The sequence below is a fragment of the Dipodomys merriami genome, unplaced genomic scaffold, assembly GCF_024711535.1.
Source record: "Dipodomys merriami isolate MVZ:Mamm:240054 unplaced genomic scaffold, mDipMer1.0.p SCAF_32, whole genome shotgun sequence".
NCBI classification, from domain to species: Eukaryota; Metazoa; Chordata; class Mammalia; order Rodentia; family Heteromyidae; genus Dipodomys; species Dipodomys merriami.
The window spans coordinates 12,492,777-12,516,022 of NW_027204715.1; the positions used below are offsets into that span (position 1 = coordinate 12,492,777).

The 23,246-nt window shown below is 34.7% G+C and overlaps 1 protein-coding gene across 3 annotated transcripts in view; it reads right to left on the bottom strand.

Moving 5' to 3' along the window:
* Cdh18 (cadherin 18) overlaps positions 1-23,246 on the bottom strand; it is a 394,050-nt gene that overhangs the window by 9,158 nt on the left and 361,646 nt on the right. For 2 of the 3 annotated variants that reach the window (XM_070042219.1, XM_070042217.1), the window contains exon 11: positions 2,205-2,456. In XM_070042219.1, coding sequence (XP_069898320.1) covers positions 2,205-2,456 — 252 coding nt within the window. The remainder of the gene's footprint in view (positions 1-2,204; positions 2,457-23,246) is intronic. The other variant, XM_070042220.1, reaches the window with a different exon arrangement.

Consider the following 23,246-nt stretch of genomic DNA (forward strand, 5'->3'; position numbering starts at 1 on the left):
TCTCTTTCTGATTTCCTTACTGTTTTGCTCCATTTCACCTGTTTTGCCTTAGAGGACTATTTGCCTTGTGGACTATTGCACCGCTTACTCTGAATTTGGTGTCTCCCCATAGTATGTTTTAATTGTATGTGTTTAACATGCTTTGAAGGTCGCTAGCTCAAGGAAAATCAGAGTCCACTCTGAATAAGAGATGATTGATTTTCTTAGAGAGTGTTCTAATTCATCTATGCATCTAAGTTATGAAAGGTCACTTGAATATAAAACATTTTGATGTTCCTCATTTCTCTTGGTCTCTCTCATAATACAATCTTCCAAATCATACTATATATGAGATACTTGTCAACTTCTTAACAATTTTACCTGTTATCTCTTGGCATTATGAAGTCTGTTCTCAAATTTATTCATAAATGAATACTTTTGAATTAAAAAAATGTATGATTGGACTTTTGTTTTAAACTCTTTTTTAATATGTTCAGATCAAAGACTCCAAACTTTGTGCATCCAATAAAAGCATATATGGACTCAACTCCATTTAATTCTTCAGGTCTTTTCCAACTTAATGTGCATTCCGTCTACACACCTGCTTGTCTTTTTCCCAGGGACAAAACAGATATGTTCCATGCAAATAAATATTGACTTCACAACAAATGTTTTCTCTTTATGATCTCAAAGTACTTAGAAAAATAGTAAGTGGTATGCCTGCTAAGAGAAAGTAAGAAGAGCTAGAACACACAGGAAAAGTAAGAAAGTACTTTCTACATACTATGAAAATGAAGTGATTATATCTGTCTTTCTTAGAGTAAGGCCTGTAATTGGTATCTTCTTTTTCTTTCTGCTTTTTAAAAATATATTTTGTTCTATATATTTATTTAAAGATTTATAGTAATATGTTTGACTATGAATATTGTTTCATTTACACTACTAAACAAATCACTTTAAATAAGACAAAGTTTTTGAACAAAGAAAATGTAATTAAATTATCAAACTTAATAAAATTCCATTAATGAAATTAAATAAAACTTAATATAACTGTCTAAAGTTGTTTACAGTCAATATATTAAAACTTAGTGCCAGGTACCTGCAGCTCATGCCTGTAATCCTAGCTACTCAGGAGTCTGAGATGTGAAGATTGTGTGTGGTTAGCTAGCCTGAGTTCAAGCCTCAAGACCAGAAATAAAACAAAACAACAACAAAATAACCTTAACTGAAATTTATGATTGATATTTTGACAAAAATATAGAATATTCATTTAGATTTGGTTGCAGATATATTTTAATAGGTATATGTATATATTGATGTTATAGATGATGTAGATATAGATATAGATGATGTAGATGTAGATATGTGCATACATAGTGTAAACAGATACTAATGTGCAGAGAAGTCCTTACAATAGTTAAACAAGCATTTCCATTGTCACTTCATGTGTATATGAGTGTGTGTATGAATATGTGTGTGTCTATGTCTGTTTGTATATGGATCATGTAATGCCTACACTCAGTAAACTCCCAATGTACAATATTGTTACCACAATGTTCCCCGTGTACATTCCATCTATACTCTTTTTTTTTTTTTTTTTTTTTTTTGTCGGTCGTGGGGCTTGAACTCTGGGCCTGAGCGCTGTCCCTCAGCTCTTCAGCTCAAGGCTAGCGCTCTACCACTTGAGCTACAACGCCACTTCCGGTTTTCTGGAGGTTTATTGGAGATAGGAGTCTCACGGTCTCTCCTGCCCGGGCTGGCTTTGAACCGCGATCCTCAGATCTCAGCCTCCTGAGTAGCTAGGATTACAGGCGTGAGCCACCAGCGCCCGGCTCCATCTATACTCTTAATGATCCTGTGGCACCACAACCAGCTGATCTGATGTAATCTCATCTAAGGAAGGGGGTCCTACTCAGCCTTGGTTTCATCATTTACATTCTTGGAAACAAAATGTAAGATTGTTTCCAAGATGGGATTAGAGATACTTTATTTTTTTCCCTAAAACTTATATTTCACTATGTCAGCCTCCATAGCTTCCCGTGAGCTCAGGGCTTCTATCCCCTGTAAATTCGAGGATGTGTTGATGGTAGTATCATAAAAGCTCAAAGGCAGTCGTGGAACACGATGTCTCATGCACCCGGCATTTCTAACACACAGACTTTGTGATCAATGCCTTTTCTGGTTCAGGACTTTGCCGGCGTATGGAACACAAGGTTCGAACTTACCAAGGAGAATGAGCACACAGAGAAGGATAGCAATTAGGGCTCCTGTGCTCAAGCCAGCCGACGACAGGAAGGCTTCTGCACGGCAGGTCCGCACGCGCCCGTCTCTCTCGCAGGCACAGACCGTGATGGTGAGGGTGCTGCTGCTGCTGAGAGAGGGGATTCCACCGTCAGAGACCGTAACGGGCAGATAATACACATCCTGAACACTTCGACTAAATCTCCTCCGCCTTGTCAGAATGCTGGCTGTGTTATCTATGACAGACACAAGCAAGACAAAATGCACTTAGTGAGGCTGCCACGCAAGAGACACATTTCCCTTCATGGATACAATGGATGTGTGTGATCTTTCCATTGTCAGCTTATGGGATGGACAAGGGAACACGAAGGGACAAGGGCTGAGAAGAGCTACTTGTGGTGCTGAAATTGAGGAGCTGCATTAAAAATGAATAAATAAGGAAACAGAGCCACATTACAGGTGGGGAAAGAGTTAGAAGACAAAGGCGAGAGAGAGCAATAAATACTCTGTAGATAAACCCCGAACCCCAGCAGTTAAACAAATTCAAGGACCCAAATAGCCCCAAGCCAGTTCATTCTAAACATTATGGTATGTACTGGGGAACTTCTACATCCCTGGACTTTGATTGTAGTGACAGGAACAGACGCCTGCATAGATGGCTAGCTCACCGGTCAGGTGATGTTCATGCTCCAAAAATGTCTAGGGATGTGAGCATGCATAATATTCTATAGAAATACTTAGATGAATCTAATAACGTTTAAAAGCTTAGCTATCATATAAAGTACTTATTTTATAGTAACACATCATGTCATGTGGAAGGTATAATTAAAAAGTAGTTAAACCACTTATGTGCTTTTTAACTGAGATGTACTGTATTAAGTGTAGGCAGGATACATTTAAATCAACCCACATGATCTTAAAGAGAGAAAGTAGTTAATTCCTTACTTTATAGGGGAAATCACTTCCATAATAACAAATAACTTAAAAAAAAACCAAACAGGAGACCTAGAATGTAAGTTCTCCAGAGCGCTTATACATTCCAGCATCATGCTCTCTTGCCCACAATTACAGTGTCACATTATACCTTTACTAATTCACCTAAACTTGGTGTTGATGTCCTTAAGAGCATTATTAATTATCATTACACAATGTCTACTCATCAAAAGACCCTCAGAGTTCACACATGCAATGTGCTGAGCAAATCCTCTGGTGGTGTTTCCTACAGATTTTCAGGTGTCCCAAGATAACTGAACAACACAGAAGCATTAGCTCACTGAAGTTAGCTTACACAAGTCAGGGAATTTCCCACCTGTTGCCGAGAGTACTGAATACCAAGATTAATTTCAGCATTTTCTTATGACAGTAAGAGGCATTAGAGCTGTGTATTAGTTCTGTTTGTCCATCAGTCCAATCTTTTTTTCAATTTACTTTGGTGTATAAATGGTGATCTGAAGGTCAGGCTTTAATAAAATCCTCAAATTTCAACTCCATTTAGAAGTCAGATTCCCAAAGAACTCAGTGAGGCCCTTTGAGTTAGTTACTTTACTCTAAAATTTGTTAATTAGATTAAAATATCTTTTTATATCTGTCTGTGTTATTATTATTATTGTAATTTTTTGTCAGTCATGGGCCTTGAACTCTCAGCCTGGGCACTTTCCCTGAGCTCTTTAGCTTAAGGAGAGCGCTCTACTGCTTGAGCCACAGCACCACTTCCAGTTTTCTAGTGCTTTATTGGAGATACAAGTCTCATGGCATTTCCTGCCTAGGCTGGCTTTGAACCGAGATCCTCAGATCTTAGCCTCCTGAGTAGCTAGGATTACAGGCATGAGCTGCCAGAGCCTGGCATGGTATGTATTATTATTGATATTGGGAAATTCTTTTATGTATGTATAGTTAGGATGTTCACAATTTAATGCAGTGAATTTTCTTGATGGCACATTTCTAAATTAGTACAATAGAATGTGAATTAGTTTTTCAATATTCAATTGTAGTAGGAAACTCAGAAAAATATACATATCCACAAATGAATGGGATTGAATTGTTGAATGTAAAAAACATTACATAATTAAATGAGAAATTGGAAAGGAGTTTTTACACTGCTGAATGAACATTATATATATATATGTATATGTATGTATGTATGTATATATACATACATATTCTCATATATATACACATATATATGAGAGACAGAAGGTACACATATACCTACAAATATATATTTATATACATGCATACTATGTATATTGTTTATTTTGTACAAACTCACAGGAAAATTTGCATTATGTGTTGTTGTGGTAATGTCCAATATGGGGTATTCTTTCAGAAAGTCTAACATTAACGAAGGAGGGGGTAACCATGCTCGATAGGAAATGTACTCATTAACTTACTCATGTAACTGTCACCCTTCTGTACAGTGTCTTTACAATAAAAATATTTAAATAATGAAAATTAACCAAACATAATTAATTTAAAATGATCTCTGTTCAGTAATATTTTATCTAAGGAAAATGTATAAGCTAAATATGCTTAGGAAATTCGTAACTGCCCCACTAAAGAAGGGTAACAGACAAGAGAATAATGATAGATAGATTAACCTGATAGCATACAGTGGTATAATTAACTCGCATTATTGTTATGACTTACACTCTTTAGTTTTTGATCAAGATATTGATTGCAAAAAGAAGATTAGAAACCCGAGGCAGAATGTATTTCTATTGCAATTTTAAGTTCTTGAGCTAAAGCTCGATGACATAGAGATGTTTCATTTAGTTTTCCCAGTTAAAGCTTTTACCCTTGTAAAGAAATGAGGATTCAGGAAGCAGAGAGTACTTCATGTAGAAAGACAGCACAGCAGACATGTGAGCTCTTGACAGGAATATTCTGTACTTCATGGGAACTGCAAAAAATGTACTTGGCAAAAGGCTCACTGAACATGAACAAGAAGCTTCTATCACTGAGCAAAAATGTGAAATTGGAGTAAATATAAACAAACCTAAATGCACACACATATGTCAATCTATTTATGTGTGCATTTGTGGAGCTATAGGTACATATACAGTTGACATTAAAAATGTGAAGTTATCAGAGCAACAAGAAATCTCCAAAAAATGGAGCACATTTTAATAAAATATTAAAGTTTTAAATCATTACCATCAAAGAAACATTTTAAGGAGCAGCATACACAGAGGGAATATTGAAGGAAGAATATGTTGGGATGAGAATTGTTATTGTCAACTTTACAATATTGGCAATCTTTAATAAGGTATACTTTAACATGCAATATTTTGTATGAAGTTAGACATAGAATATTTGGATTTGAATTAAGAATAGGTAATATGCTGGATTTGTATCCCAGAACATTTGGGTTATGGAGAAGTTTCCTAGCTTTAGGTAATAAGAAGAGAAATGTAAAATATATATTTTACGTTTAGAATAATAAAGAGTTACAAGTTTCAGGAGCTTTGGAACATATAGAGGGACAAAATCCAAAAGAAAAGACATACACTGTATAAAACATGTTCATTGGAATTGCAGCTGAAAATGTCTCCAGTCTATTGACAAGCATGGGCATAAAAATACAAGAAGCATCTTGAATAAAAAGAATAAAGAATTCTCCACTCCTCCTTATAGTGAAATTTTCAGTAACAGAGAAAAGGACATATTCTGAAAATGCTTCAAGAGTAAACCATTACCTTACTTACAATGGAAAACTCATAAGATTTTCCAGAGATTTCTCTTCAGAAAATCTAAAAGATAAGAAACCATATAGTTGTATAATTCAAAATATGAGAGGAAATAGCTGCCAACAAATATTAGCATTTCCAGCAAAGTTATACACTACAGTTGATAGAGAAAAAAAGTCCTTCTAAGATATGCACAATTAAAAGCAACTCTGAATTGTGAGAGATATTGGCTTAACATATCAGAAGACAATTAAATTAATCCTACACAAACATGTGAAAGAAAGTCAGACCTGAAATGAGAACTAATTCTACTGAAAGTGAAGAAATTAGACATGAATTCTGCATGTTCAACTCAGTGCATCTTGAAGACTAAGGGGAAGAACAAATAGTATTCAAATTAACTGTAAGCATACTGAAATTAAGAGTCACATTTTATGTTAGCATTAACATTTTCCAAATTAAAGACTCAGACTAGTTCGATTTACATAAATAGTACCTCTTTTTGCTGTCTGTAAAAATAATAGAGGCAAAGACACATGACAATGAGGGTGAATAGAAGGAAAATGCTTTGACAAATGAGGAGAAGCTGAACATAATCAGGAGCTAGATTCATATCTAACCCAGTGGACTTCACACCAAAAAGTTATCCTACCTTAATAACGGAAGAGATCACCTAGGATACAGAGCATTTATACATTTATATTCAATTTTATAAAACAAGCACTATTGGATGCAAATAAAGGAAGAGATCCAGATACAATAATAGTGAGTGACTTCTTTATTTTCATCCATAGATAGATAATCCTGACATAGAAAATCAACACTCTGTAGAGTTAAACTGTTCCATAGATCAAATGGACAAAAAAAGCTTCAGGGAACATTTCCTATAACAGCTACAGAATTTATGTGTTTTTTCATTAGCTCCTGGAATGTTTTAAAAACATCAAATTTTAGACCAAAATCAACTCTGAGCAAGTAATAAGGATTCCAATAACTTCTTGTATCTCCTCTCATCACACTTCAGTAAAATTGAAATAAATAGCATGGGGAATTACAGAAGCCTTAATAGCATATGATATCAAATAATAGCACTGAACAAAACTGATAAGTGGAAATAAATGGTGATAAATTTAAAATATTCCAGAATTAAATAAAAATTAAAATACAACTCAAATCCTTTTGGTACAATAAATATAATTCTAAATGATAAGATATGAAATACTCTAATGATATAGCCTAAGGTCTTACAAAACCAAGACCAATCATAAATAGTTATATGGAAATAATTTATAAATACTAGTGCAGAAATTACTGTAAATACCAGAATATGGTACGCATCACTAAGTTTAGTGGATCCTATCTGTAATCCTATCACTGAAGAAGGTGAGGAAATCTCTATGACAGAAAAGGCCACATATTAAAATATCTCTAAAAAATAAAGTAAATGAAACAGTGGGGTGCACTTTTGAAAAAGTACACAAGATCCGTAAACCCTTAGTCAAACTAACCAAAATAAATAAATAAAATGCCTTAAGTTGATAACATTGAGATGAAGAGTAGCTATCAATGAAATAAAGGTAATCATTAAGGAATACTTTGAAATATATTCAATAAAATGAAAACACTTGTTGAAATGTATAAAGTTAACACAGATGGTATCAACCAATTAAGCAATCTATAAGCGGCAGCAAATCAAAATAATTATAAAGATTTTTGCATAAATATTACATGAATGGCTACATCACCAATAGAAATTTATAGATCCATGCAATATCATCATAGACTAAAAGCCCTTTTAGTGCAGAAATAGAAGTCCAATAAAGAAATTCATATGGACGCATGAAAGAATCAGAATAGCAAAAATCAATCCTTTGGCATTAAGAAGAGCATACTGGAGATATTACAACAATGGACTTTAAATTTGCTATACAAAATAGAAACAGAAATAGCCTGGCACAAAGACAGAAATGAAGACCAACAGAGAAGAATAGAAGAAACAAATTAAAATTAATTCCAAATAGATTTATTTTTTAATGCGAGGCTTCAAATGTTGAGCTTAATATGGGCACACACAGAGAAATTTGTGAAGGATATAGTCATGCTTATTTCTTTCTGGATTACAAGTCCATTGTCCAAGAAAAAAGAGCTAGAATGGGCAAAAGGAATTTTATCAAATTAAATGTTTCTGCAGTTCAAAAGCAACAAATTCTAGACTCAAATAACAGCCTAGGAAAGGGAGAAAAGTCTTCACTAGCCATTCAACGGAGAAATGGTTACTATTCAGGATATACAAAGAGCTCAAACAATTAAGGAGCAAATGTTTAACAATCGAATCAATTAATTACAAGCAAATTCATCAGCTAGCTTTCTGAGAAAAATACAGTTATTAAGAACACAAAGATATATTCAACATTCTTAATCATAAAGAAGATGGAAATCCAAACTAGAATTCCATCTCAGCCCTGTCAGAATGGCCATCATCAAGAATAACAACAAAGAATGCTGGTTAGGATACAGGGGTAGAAGTCACATTCAGACACTGTTGTGAAGATGTACACTGGTGAAACCAGTATGAAAATCAGTAGGAAGCTTTCTTAAAAGACTGAGAACAAAGCAATCTCATGAGGCTGCCAAGCCAGTGGTAGGCATTTGTTTTAATATAGCATATACATTTATATATCTGAGTACATCATAACGCTGTTTGGAAAATGGACAGCAGGAAAAGGAAAAGGAACATGCTAAAAGGTGAATGTTTTTTTCAAAGAACACTATGCAATGTACAGAAGTATCACAATGAAACTTTCAAAGCACAAATATATGCTAAGGTAAAGCTAAAAATAAAAATAATGTACCAAAAAAGCAGAAGTCCAAATTAATTTACTGCTGAATTCAACCACACCTTGAAAGAACTAACATCAAATTCTCCTCCAACTATTCCAGGAAATATAAATGTGTCCCAAATTCTTCCTAAAAAAGTAGTATTATGCTGGTCCTATAACCAAATATATACATAATAGAGCAGAGGTAACTATAGACTAGTTAACTTGATGAATAGAGGCAAAAATCTTTAATATAATACTTAAAAAGTAAATTCAACAACATACAAAAAAAGATAATTGAGTTGCCTTAATTCCAAGGATGAAAGAATGTTGGAAGACATACAAATCAATAAACACAATGTGCCATCTAAATACATTCAAGAACAACTCTTCCCCCACACAAAATAGCTTTCATGATAAAATCTAAAGTCAAAAAATATCCAAAGGTGTCCACTCCCTTATTCAATATAGTGCTTGCATTCAGTAAAAGGATGTGTTTGCAATATAACTTTTAAAAAGATTACATTGTTGTAATGTAATCTTGTTTTTAAAAAATTTATACAACAATGAAATGTACAAGACTTTATGTTGAAAACGAACTTTACAACTTTGGCGGGGTGGGGGATGGGGGGGTGGGAGGAGGTGGTGGTAGGGAGTGTGTGGGGGTGGGGGGTGGAGAGGGGAAGGGATGGTGTGGGGAAACAAAGGAGGAGGCAACCATGTTTGATAAGAAATGTACTCATTGCCTTGCCCATGTAATTGTAACCCCTCTGTATGGTATTTTCACATACACACAAAAAATTACAAACAGAAAATAAAGAACCCAAACGGTTCTCTTTTGTAGGATCATCTGATTTTATATTTAGACCATCACAACAGCTCTACCTGCTAACTCTTAGACTTCCCAAACCGTTTTTAGCAGAGTAGCGGAACAGAAAAATAACAATGAAAGTCAAGAGTGTCTTTTCTACATAATAATAATGGGCTGACTGAGATTGAAACTGATAATACAATTTCATTCACAACAGCCTCAAAACTAAAATTACCTAGGAATCACTTGAAATCAGGCTTTGACTATTAAAGCTATAAAATACTAAATATAGAATTTGAGAAAGATTCTAGAAAATTAAAAGGCCTTCCACGTCCATGGAATGACAAAAATAAACACTTTAGGAATGGTTAAACAATCCATAGATTCCATGCAGTTCATATCAGAATCATATCAGAATTTCAGTAAAATATTTCTCACAAATAGAAGGAAGTTTCTTTTTTTTATATTTTTATATTTTTGTCGGTCGTGGGGCTTGAACTCTGGGCCTGGGTGCTGTTCCTCAGCTCTTCAGCCCAAGGCAAGCACTCTACCGCTTGAACCACAGAGCCACTTCTAGTTTGCTAGTGGTTTATTGGAGATAAGAGTCTCAAGGACTTTTCTGATCAGGCTGGCTTTGAACCGTGATCCTGAGATCTCAGCCACCTCAGTAGCTAGGATGACAGGTGTGAGCCACTGGTGTCCGGCTTCTTTTTTTTTTTTTTTTTTTTTTTTATGGAAGCCAAATGGGCCCCAAATAATGAAAGCACCTTGAACAAAAAAGAGCAATGCTGACAATATCACGAGGCTTGACCTGAAATTTTTACTGCAGAGTTGCTATGACAAAAACCATGTTCTTCCCACTATGGTATAACCCCTATTGTCACTGTATTTGATTCTGGTGCCCTGTATTTGTATATACATTTTGTAATTTGGGGGGGGGAAAGGAAATAACAAAATGCTGAATCGAGGATACAGGTTGACCCATTGTAACAATGAGACATAGAAGACACTATGTTGAAAATGAACTTTACAACTTTGTGGGTGGGGAGGGAGGAGTTGGGGAGTTGAGGAGGAAAGGGAGAGTAGGGTAAAAACAAAGGAGTTACTCATGTAACTGTAACCCCTCTGTGCAGTATCTTTACAATTAAAAAAACTTAAAAAATGTGATCTTGGCACAAAACCAGATATGTAGCCCTAGGGAATAATACAGTGGAAGGCCTAGAAACAAGGCTACTCAGATACATGCACCAAATTCTCAAAGGTGTTGTAAATTTATATTTGCTTTTACAGATGATAGTAGGAAAATTAAATGTCCACAAATTCAATAGTGAAATAAAAAAACTTCAATTTAAAATGTAAGGAATTTCATATAGGATTTGAAACAAAATAATCATAAAAATAGAGTGCATCAAATTTTTAAAGAATCACAGCAAGACACAATTACTAGAATGAAGTATTCAAAAAAATGACACTCAAGATGGTAGAATATTTCTTTGCCTGCTAGTCATCTGGCAAAGAGTTTATATCAATAACATATGAAGAAAAAGTTATGCAACAGAGAACCAACTAATTAGTAATTAGAAAAATATACAATTTTCAGAAAATCTATAAATGATTAGTAAAATACAGACATATTCAACATCCATAGTCATAAAGAAAATGTAAAACAATGTGATATTTCAGTCTTTTCTACCATTATCAACCAATCAATCTATAAATAACCAGGCAAGGTAGTACATGCTTGTAATCCCAGTTGAATGAGAGGTGGAGGTAGCTGGGTAATGTATTTGAGGCTATTTCCAGCAAACAAAATAGGAAAAACAAAAACAAAAACAAAAAACCCATGGACTAAACAAAATGTACCAAGATCTCAAGAGTTAAGCATGAAAACTCAGCCAGGTATTATATTGTTGAGAGGAATGCAAATTATCCCAGTCCTTTTGATCTCAGTGCAGATATTCCAGAAAAAAAAATCTAAAATGAAACTAGCCTAATACTATATAACCAAAGGGATCAGTAATCATACAGTAGTGATTCCTGCCAAACTCTGTATATTTTTGTAACATTCACAGTAACTAAGCTCTGAAATCACCCTTGGTGTCCATCAACAAAGAGAGCAAATGGAGCACAATATGGATTTATCCCTAAGGAGGAACAAAATTCTATAATTTATAGGAAAATGGGGGCGATAGAGATCATGTTGAGAGAAATAAAGCAGATTCAGAAACAAATATCATGTGTTTTATATATGAAATCACTGTGTTTTTAAAGACATGAACATAGAAAGTGAGGGGAGGCAAGCAGAAAGGGAAAAGAAAAAGATTATAATTTAGAAAGGCAGGGAGAATATAGTAGTAGTACATTGTGAAAAGCTATAAGAATGTAATACCAGGGCTGGGAAGGTGGCTCAGTGGTAGAGCGCTTGCCTTGCATGCTCAAGCCCCTGGGTTCGATTCCTCAGCACTACATAAGCAAAAAGAAAAAAGCCGGAAGTGGTGCTGTGGCTCAAGTGGTAGAGCGCTAGCCTTGAGCTGAAGAGCTGAGGGACAGCGCCCAGGCCCAGAGTTCAGGCCCCACGACCGGACCCCCCCCCAAAAAAAGAATGTAATACCATAACTTATTTAGACAGTTAATATCAAAAGTTTAAGTAAACACACAATAAAAAGTAGAGAGGTTTTCTTGCTTATATATAATATCTGATTTCTGCAGATTCTTTAAAAGTAAAATATAACAATAGTAATATTAACAAAATTATTCATGTCTATAGAATATTGGTCCATGGAGATTACCATTGGGGAAACAGGAACATTTATGAAGTACAGACTGTATATAACCTAAAATTATTATATATACAGTAAGCCTGAGCTACAATATATGCTATATGTTATATTATAAAAATTGCTGGTCGCCAAAGGTGGACATACTTAGGCCATGATTGTCTTTCTCAGTATTCATTCTCAAATGCCACAGCTGCCTAATTTAATTTTCCCATAATTAGAACCACCTTCCATTCAAGGTAAAAAAAAAATAAATTTTCATTTTATTACTGAAATTAAGCACATTGTATACCTTTTTTGGCTCAGAGGATTGTTATGCCTTTTGCTTTGCTTTGCAAGTATGGCATTCATTTAGAGAGGCAGATTTTCACAAAATTAAAGTCTAGAAACCACTCAGCAAATCACCAGGATTTAAATAAAGCTGACAATAATGCAGAATGAATGAACAGCTTTTCAGTACCAACTGAGCTGGATAATATGTGCACAGAAATATCAAATTGTTGGGTTTGAGGGTTTTTTAAATCTTTTTACGGAAGGAGGGGAGTTGTGCTAGAGTTTGAACTCAGGGCCTCGTGCTCTTCAGGCAGCTGTACTATTGCACCATGCTTCTAGCCTCTGATGGTTTTAGTATTTTTTTTTTTTGGTCAGTAATAGAACTTGAACTCTGGGCCTGGGCACTGTCCCTCAGCTCAAGGCTATGTCTCTACCCCTTGGGCTACAGTGCCACTTCTGTTTTTCCGGTGGTTTATTGGAGATAAGAATCTCATGGACTTTCCTGCCCAGGCAGGCTTTGAACCTTGATCCTCAGATCTCAGCCTCCTTAAAAGTTAGGATTACAGGCTTGAGCCAACAGTGGCTCTGGTTTTAGTATTTTTGACCACATCTCATGAAAATCACAAGTAACAGGCTTATTGTAGTGGTTATGTTTATTGTAGGTACAAGAATTCTACTCATAACTTATAATTGCCAATAATTTCAGGGATATGTTTATGAATATACTTAATGTCAAATGTTAAATACTACAGAGTAAGAATACTATATAGAAGTTACATCCATCTTTTGATTGTACGTATAATTTTACTAAACTTAGGTATTACCTATCTCATTATTTTGCACAGGTTTTGAAAGATCTTTCTGGGTGGATTCTAGTTATTATTTTAATAAATTGAAATATCACTTGCTAAATTAAACTACACTTTTGAAGTATTCTTGGTAACAAGTTAACATCCCTTTAAAAATACCAAATTACCTTGCATCTTAGAAATTGTTTTAACCATGTGTTCTGTGAAACTAATATACTAGACATGTACAAACTTCTATTTCAGGGAATTCTTTGTTTTATAATGTAGGCTGAAATTATGTTTTATCTTAATCATAGCTAGCAGACACTTTCAACATTCCTTTGAAATCTATCAGAACAGCAGAAACATTTAAGTTCCTTAGCTGTATATCTCTAATTATACCAACCCTTTATTGTAAGAGTTTTTTTCTTATTTGTCTAGAATAGAGCTACAAAATAGAACCTGGACTTCTCTCTAGATGAATATGCACAACTTCACACTGCATTTGATTTTTCTCTTGTCCTCTAGCAAATAGAAGACCCATTCATAATTTAAATAATAGAGACTATGCACGAAACAATGCTCGTTTGATTTCTTGTAGAGTTGCCTTAACAGAATAGGTACTTGATAAAGAATGATTTGAACTACAATCAGCAGCAGCTTGTCTTGGGTCACAATTTCCTATTATGTTGGCATGTATTAAGAAATTAAATCCAAACTAATACAACTCTTTATACTTCAATATATAATCTTATTATAGTCTCCCATGTAGCCATACACGTTCCCCCTTATTCCTGTACTTCCTTTTTTGACAATCCTACTGTGACCCTAAGCTCAATTTTCACACTCTGGACTCTGCCTACTCATTTTAGTTTGTAAACAGCCTGTGGCCTGGCTTGTCAATCTGCCAAATCATAACTGTGTGATCCAACACGTCAGTATGTTCTGATTCACGCCCCAGAATGTCATCTCTTGACCATCTGCTGTAGTCCTGCTTGATAATCATTAAAATCTTTGAGAGCATACCTATCTATTGTCTAAGCTTTATGCTTTTATATTCATAAATAACACTAGAAAAATATTTACCATCACTCCATTTACTCTACACAGTGCATCAATAAATCCAGACTGTAGTTTCAGAGGAGACTAGAGGTTAGTTCATTAATACTTCTTTTTCAGCAGATATCAGATAATAATACTTGCAACTTTCTTTTTCATTTTTCTTTCAGTCTCTATTTTCACCCTCAATAAGCTATTAGTTCTCCCTATAAATGTATTTATACATGTATTTATTTATACAATGTATTTATATTCTTTAAAACTGCTTTGCAAATATTCTCTTGCCATTAATTATGTACAAGTGTGTGCATCCAAGACACTACAATTTAGTATCAGATGCTAAAATTTAAATATAAATTATTTGGAATAAAAATGTGCATTTGAAGAACTTCACTGAACCTGCTAGGTAATAAGCCATGGTCTTCATGTTAACTTAAGAGAAAGTCAAATAAAAGAAATGCAGCTTAAAAAATAAAGAGTCCAACTTAAAATGCAAAATAATTCATAAGCATACCACAACAATATAATTCTAGAAGTAGTGATAAGTGGAATAATAGTAAAAATAATCCTCTATCCATAATTTTTACCTTTAACAAAGAGTAACATACTTATTTGGGCATGGATGAACCAAAGCAGAAAGAACTACTCACCACATGAGTTTAAATCTTTAGAGGAATTTGTGAACATGGAATTCTAACTGAAAACTTATTGAAAGATCCAGACATTCCCATGGAGACTGTGGGGGGGTACAAGGTGACCCTTGCAGGTCTGTGGGTTTTAGGAAAGAAGTAAATGGTGGCACAAATACGGAAGCTATATTGTCACAAAAAGACAGAAAAACAATGTTCCATGCAATGGGAATGGTATAATTAGCAGATCTAATTATTTTTTAAAATTTCCTTTGATTGTCATTGAGTAGGAGGATGTAATGGGGTGTGGGGTGAAGTGTGGGCTGGAAAACCCACAAAACAAATCAATCATGAAACAAAACAACCAGAAATCCCAGGAAAACAAATGAACAATGACAGCAGAAAATAATCAAGAGCATTTCCCCAAACAGGAGGAGAAAAGTTTATGTGTATTTTTCTTCCTGGAGTAAATGATCTTCTAAAACAAATGTCTGCAATTGAATTCATGCTTAACTTTTTTAGAGTCAGGATGGTACACAGAGGGTTTAACTTCTCACCACTGAAGGTTTATGTTTCTACCTTATGAGAAATGGCAGTGTAATTCTGTCAGGTTTAGCTCAATAAACAGTAAAAATTGGAGACCCTGAGACTTGGCATCTAGGAGAGAGCACAGCCACAGAAGAACAAAACACCATGTCCCAGCCTCCACATGACACGACACTGGTGACTCAACAGGACACATTTGCTTCCGCATTCATTAGAGGATATTTGAGGCTTGATTTGGAACTCAGAGCACATTCTACATGCACGACTTTGCTTAGAAATGGGAGGAATCACTAAGTGTTTTTCTTGAAACCCTGTGGATAAAAACAGCATTTTAAATGGCTATACTCTGTAGAGAAATTAAGCACATTACAACACCAGCTGTGAGTTCTCCTTTGAAGGACAAAAATAAACTATGGGAATCTTGTGTGTTACAAACCTGACAATGTAAAAGAAATACAAAATAAACAAAAAAAATTCCTGTGATTTCCAAAGTGCGTCAAACTTCAATACCTACATTTAACCACCAATATATTGTGAAAGTTGAAAGAAAGTGTCCCAGAAAATGCATTGAACCAGCTGCTTATTCAAGATGGAAAATATCTCTTATCATAACCTTTGTGTACTGTAAGCTTAAAGTGATGTGGCCCCGCAATAATATTCAATTGATCTCCCAAACTTGTTTTTTAAATGTTTGCCTAAAAATGAAAGCACAAAGGAAATTATTGAATTTGGAGAAGCAGAATTGGTATTGCAAAGGAATAGTGAAAATAATAAGGATTAAAAAAATGTTCAAAATGTTCCAATGTGAAAAAGACATTACTATGGCTTTGATCTTAAATCTTATGCTGAGAAGGTTGTGATTAAGGCTGAGTTCCCATCCTGGGGTAAGAGTGGAGAAAGGTAGAACTTTAGTTTAACAACTGGGTCTTAATGGAAAATATTCCAGTTCCCTGGTGGTGTGACCTGAAAACTGACATTGACACCATGGACTCCATTCTCTGCTCTCTCTTTGCATGCAAAATGGCATTTGCTATGCAACAATGTGTGACATGGTTCTACCAAGAAATTCTGCTATGCAACACTGTGTGACATGGTTCTACCAAGAAATACTGCTTTGCCACAGGCTCAAAGGAATGGCCCAGTGTTTTGATTTAAGCCACTAAAAGGACTCAAAATAAACTTTTGTTGATTCATTTAGATGTTTTGTCACAATAGAAAGTTGACTAACCGGCAGGATAGAGAATCCTTTAGTAAACATGAGCAAAATCATCATTTCAATGATGATTTATTTAAAAATTGTGAATGGATTTATTTTTAATGATTAGGATTATAAAATTGGAAAATATATCAAATAAATTAATATGAATAGTAGATATTCTTGATCTTTAGTGATCACAAAAAATGTCATTAAGGTTTTTATTTCTGAAAGACAGTAAAATTTGGAGCCAAATACATAGAGATAGAAGTTCACACACAGTTGATGGTAATCTGTGATCTCATTCTTTACTAAAACCTTAGGATTTACATATATAGCTTACAGTTAGAATTAAATATTGGGATTAATCTGGTACGTCTCTTTGTGTTAAGTCTCTTTGTGTTAAGTAAAGCTTAGTTCCCCAAGAGAAAGCACTGAGATCATGAAATAGAGCAGACTTAAAAAAGTAGACTAATGATGACCTTGTGTTAAGGAATTAGGTTACACTTTTATATTACAAATGCATGAACAAAGTTATTCAGAACTGAGACTAACAGTTCCAAGCCTAAAATCATTAGTTACATGATATTGTATTTATAGTATATTCACTATAGGTATTAAATAAAGATGAAAGTTATATAATGGATTTTTTTGTTGCTAAAATAAAAAGCTCCAATTTAATGAGACACTTATTGAAAGGGAAACTTCTTTTGTTTTTGTTTGTACCAATTCCAGGATTTGAGTTTGCTTCCATGTGTTCTGTCTTCGCTGGTACTCCAGCGTGGCTCTTTGAAGGTTAACTGGCAATGGAGTCTCAAGGACTCTTCTGTTAAGATTGGCTTTGAACTGTGAACCTCAGATTTGATCTTAATGAGTAGCTAGAAAAGGCAGGAGTTATCATTGCCTGGATCTTGCTAAAAAGTTTAACTTATTTTCTAAGTTTGGTTTTTAATTTTAAACAAAATTGAATGACTACTAGTATATCTGTTAGTGATAAAAGAATGGTAATTATTGAATAAAACTGAAATCACCAAATTATACAATCAAGTATAATATGTTCTCTTAAACAAATCCTTCTCTGGGTTATTCTCCAAATCAAAGGCGTTCGTTTTTAATAAACTGAGGGCAAACTCTTCCTAGAAAAACACTGAAATTCTGCTGTGCACAAACTTTTCTGTTTACCACAAGTTGGTAAAAATCATCTAAAGCCTGGATAGGAAGCCTATTTTGTTTACTTTAGAGTACAGAACATACCACAGTACTTTATAAAATTACTTTATAAAATCATGAATTAAAAGGCCTTTGAAAATCTGCCTTGCCTTGTTTTCCTTGCTAGATATTTCTATCTGATATAATGATAAAGATAGATATCTTTCCTGTCTGGGCAGTCTTCATCCTACATAACAAATTAACTCTATCTTGTAGAATGGACTCTGTCCTTTAAAGCCAAATCACATTCCAAACTCTTTTCTTTTTTCAAGTTGAAACCTACAGTGATCTGCCTAATGTTACTCTAAAGTTCCATTGCTTTTAATTACAAATTACCTTCTAGTAATCCTTATCTCCTCAATTAGGCAGAGAGGTCCTTGAAAGCATAGGCGGTGTCAATTCTCTACACAGTGGATGGAGTAGAACACCGCCTTCGACCCTGCACAGACTGATACTTGCAAAGTAGTAATAGGAAAGCAATGTTAGTTTGGGGGCTGAGTGCAGAATTTCTCTGAATGAAAAAGATCCTTTCCAGGAAGGAGAGATGAATGCTCACAAATGGTCATTAAGGCTGTTCTGAAGGTTTAGTCACATAGGATAGGGTTGCATGGCGTGTGTGTGTGTGGGGGCAGTATTCATACTAGTTCTCTTCATTTTTACTTGTGTAATAATAAATATAACCTTATAGAATATATTCAAAGTATATTTAGCAGATACAAGAAACGTTCTATTACATTGCTCTTCCATTCCATTATTTTTCTTGTGTTACATATAATAACACTCATATTAAACATTTCAAACTCTGTCTTTGCAGTATATTTATTCTTATCTCACCTTAGTTTGGTTAGGTTATCATAACATTCCATACTTTTGATGGTGGAATTTTATTATAACTGACATCTATTTTGCATATTTAAAAACAATTGATAGGGTCCCACTATGCAGCTAGCCAAAGTGGTGTCTGGAACTTTGGAGCCTGCCTGTTCCAGAGAGTACAGCTGAGTTCCATATTTTAAAATACTCTTCTTCCAAAGTTTTGTGGAAATGATATCTTAAGTCAGAAGAATCATTCTATTACAGTTTATTTTTCTTTCAAATGCCTCCAACCTATTTATTTATACTATGAGTTCTTTGCCTGGGAACTTGTAAAATTATTGCATCATCTGTCAAATCAAGTAATTTCCCTCCAATCTTCAGCCTAAGTCTAGCTTCATTTAAGATGATTTCTGTAGATACTTTATTACTGATTTATTTTCATTTTATATTTTTAAATAATCATTAGGATATCCTTTTGGACTCATAGAATGTCATGTATGATTTTGAATTCTTTATATTACTGCCCCTGTTTGCAAGAATAGAAGAGTACTAGTAATTGTTCACTTATCTCATTTTAAAAAATGATCAAGAGTTGGGTAGTGTTGGTTTATATTTGTAATCCGAGCTACTCAGAAGGCTAAGATCTGAGGGTCATGATTCAAAGTCAGTCCAGGAAGAAAATTAGATGAAACTCTTATCTCAATTATTCACCAAAAAGCTAAAATGGAGTGTGGCTCAAGAAGTAGAGTGCTAGCCTTGAGCAAAAATACTTAGGGACAATGCCCAATCACAGAGTTCAAGCCTCAGGACACACACACACACACACACACACACACACACACACACACACACACACACACACACACACACACACACACACACACACACAAATAAATGCTGAGGCATAATATCAAAGCTGAGAAAGACCATAGTTTCACATGTTTTTCTGGAGAAACCAGATTTCAAAGCGAGGCAATCTTTTATGTTTCCCTTTTTTGATCTCTCTGCTCACAAATTCGGTTTTCATCAGAGTCCATATGAAGTTTTTCATCTCACCAGATGTTCTTAATTGGCAATGTTTTTTGTGTGTCAGCATTAAGAGTCACATTTGGATGTTTATGCTTATTTTCCTTTCTCAAACATAAATTATGCTCCAATGCATACTAAGTGTTTCTACCCTTCAACTTACTTGAGCCCTACTGTGTCCTGTAATATTCCACTTAAAAGAAGTTATTTGTACTCTCATTCCCAGTAGGAATTTCTCTGGTAAGGCAAGAGATAATGGGAGATATGAATCGATACCTTTTCGGGATACCTCTCCACTTTGGAGGTAATCTTAGACTAAGTTTATGTGTATATATGTTTATAAGTTTATATGAATGTTATTGTAGTAGAGATTTGGGAGGAACAGTAACTTTGACATCAGATCACTGTGGTCTCACTTATCACTCAGCCATCTGCTAAACTGAGATCTTCTTTCACTGCAGACTTTCCTGAACCCAGAGCACAGGGCACTGTGAAGGCTTGAGAGTTGGAGGGAGCAAATGAACATGTATAGAAAACTGAAGCTAGAATCTTATATATCACCCTGCATCAGAATCAATTCTAAATGAATCCAAGTCTGCAATGTAAGACAAGATACCCTGAAGATATTACAGGAAGGGATAGGGGAATCATTAGAGATCCTTGGCACAGGTCAAAACTTCCTAAGTAAAGATCCAGAATCACAACAAATCAGAGAAAAACTAGATAAATGGGGTTGCATCAAACTGAAGAATTTCTGCATGGCAAAGGACCTAGCTACCAAGATTAATAGAAAGCTAACAGAATAGGAGATCTTTAGTAGTTATGCATCAGACAAGGGCCTCGTATCTAAAGTATAGTTAGAGCTCAAAAAAATTAAACCACCCAAAATCAAATCCTCAAAGAAACAACTCCATTAATAAGTGGGCTAAAAACTTAAAGAGAGACTTCTCAGAGGAAAAAATAAGAATGGCCAATAGATACATGAATAGATTTTCAACATCTCTAGCCACAAGAGAAATGCAAATCACAACAACATTGAGATTACCTCATCCCAGTTAGAATGGCCATTATCAACAAAACTAACAATAAGAGATGCTGGCCAGGATTTGGTGAAAAGATAACACTACTACACTGTTGGTTGGAATGTAAAGTTAATTCAACCACTCTGGAGGGCTGTATGGAGATTCTTCAATAGATTAAACATAGAGTTCCCTTATGACGCAGCAATCCCACTCATGGGCATTTACCCAAATGACCACAAACCAGCCCACACTAAAGCCATCAGCACAACTATGTTCATTGCAGCATTGTTTACCATAGCTAAGATATAAAATCACCCAGATGTCCCTCATTGGATGAGGACAATTGAATCCTATGCTTCCATCAGAAAGGATGTCATTGCCCCATTCATAAGGAAATGGAAGGATTTAGAGTTATATTAAGTGGTATAGCAGGCCCATGGGAATGCACGTATAAAGGAAGCCAGTTTATCAATAGTGACTGACATGAGCGTGTTAACAACCCAATCTAATACTAAAGAAATACTAAAGAAAATCAGAGTGTAGCTGCACTTGGGGGATGGAGTTGTGACCATTATAATTACATTTTAAAGAACAAATACAGGTAGTATATCAGCAGCCATTCTCTAAGATAATCATTAGATCATCATTGAACAATATCCTCCATTCCAAACCCATGTTTCCCAAATATTTAGAGAAACTTCTTAAATGGTTCTAACTTTATAAAATAAAAGCAAAAAAATAAGCAGTTTGGAATTCTCCATGCATGCTGAATGGAAAGCCTAAAAATTACAAGCAAATATCTGCTTACAGGCAATAAAGACCTGCTGACACAAGGCAATTGGAGGAATCAGCATTCCAGAGAAGGGAAAGATGTTTACAGGTGAAATGTTCTTTGCAAGGAGTTTTTTGTTCTGTGGCATTTCCTTAAATTATGAGCTAGCCAGAAGATTTGATAGCAAATTAGAGACATTTGGGGACTTGGGGAACTGTAATCAAACAGGAAATGAGACATATTACATAGATATGGCTGATTTCTCCTATAGATACTTGGTAAATTGAAAGGTTATATTGGAAATGTAAAGCTAGAAACCCTATACTGAAAAGCCCTAGAAATCTCTGAAGAGTTTATGTGTCTATGTTGATATTAAGCCTATAGTGTTTCAAGTTAACGACAAAGGAGAGTACATAATGGAGTTCCCAGAAGAAAAACCCTTAACTCTCCACTTGTGGAAAGAGAAAGAAATCAGGGACCAAAGAAATATCCTCAGCTCAGAATCAGTTTAAAGTGATAGCACTCTTTTCTGGCTGTTTTTGTGGTAATACAAAGAATAATAGCTAAGAAGTATATCATCATTCGAGTAATTTATAATTACCCAGACTGACAAGTACACAAAAAATAAGGCATCTGGGTTCCAATCTAGGAATGGATTTTAATCATGAATGGGTGATTCGACACATCAGAGAACAAGGCCATAGATCTCATTCCTGCCACCATCAAGAAAACACACAAAGATATAACTTGAACAGAAAATAAAATGTTGTCACTGGTAACAGGAGCAAGAGTAGCTGACGATGACTGAAAACCATAACATTTATCTGTTACATGGAAACAAGAGAATTTTGCATGTGATTTATAGCTCTATAAATGAACTCAAATGGTCACGAACCAAAGTAGTGAGTGGATGACATTTTTTCCTACGATTTGATTTTTGCTTTATAAGTAAGTCTTCAGCACCATGCTGCTGTTTTATGCTAATGTATACACTAACACCAACATGGGTCACAGTGAGTAATATAAACTAGATCTAAAATAAAGAAACTTTGTAGTGTGATGGAATACTCCAGAAGATATTCCTTTTGCAAAGTTTAGAGGAACTTGAAATTTCTAATTAATGCAGAAAGAATATATGGTAGAAAGATCTAAAGAAAAAGACCAAGGTTGGGAAAATGTGGAGGGCTGCCATAAATCTGGGTACTTAGCCAGTAGTTCTTGCTACTAAATAGAAGATTACCCATGGAAACGTATACATATTTCTAATGAACCTAAATAAGAGAGGAGATATATTGTATTCATTGACTGCTTTATTAAAAGGCAACTCCTTTGTATAACTCCTTAAAGATAAAAAATAAAAACATACTTATAGATAAGTTACAATAAACAGGTGATATTACAATACTTTCTAATGGGATTTAGTTCAGTCAGTCATGAGTGACTAAATGTCAAGCATCACCTGTGAGTTTTGAGAACACTAAGAAGGTATCTTGCTCTTTATGTGGGTTTTTGGCTAATGTTTACAGTAAATTTCTTTTCAAGCACTTTTTAATCCTTTCATTATCTTTTATACTTTCAGCTTTCTGGCTTATTAGGAA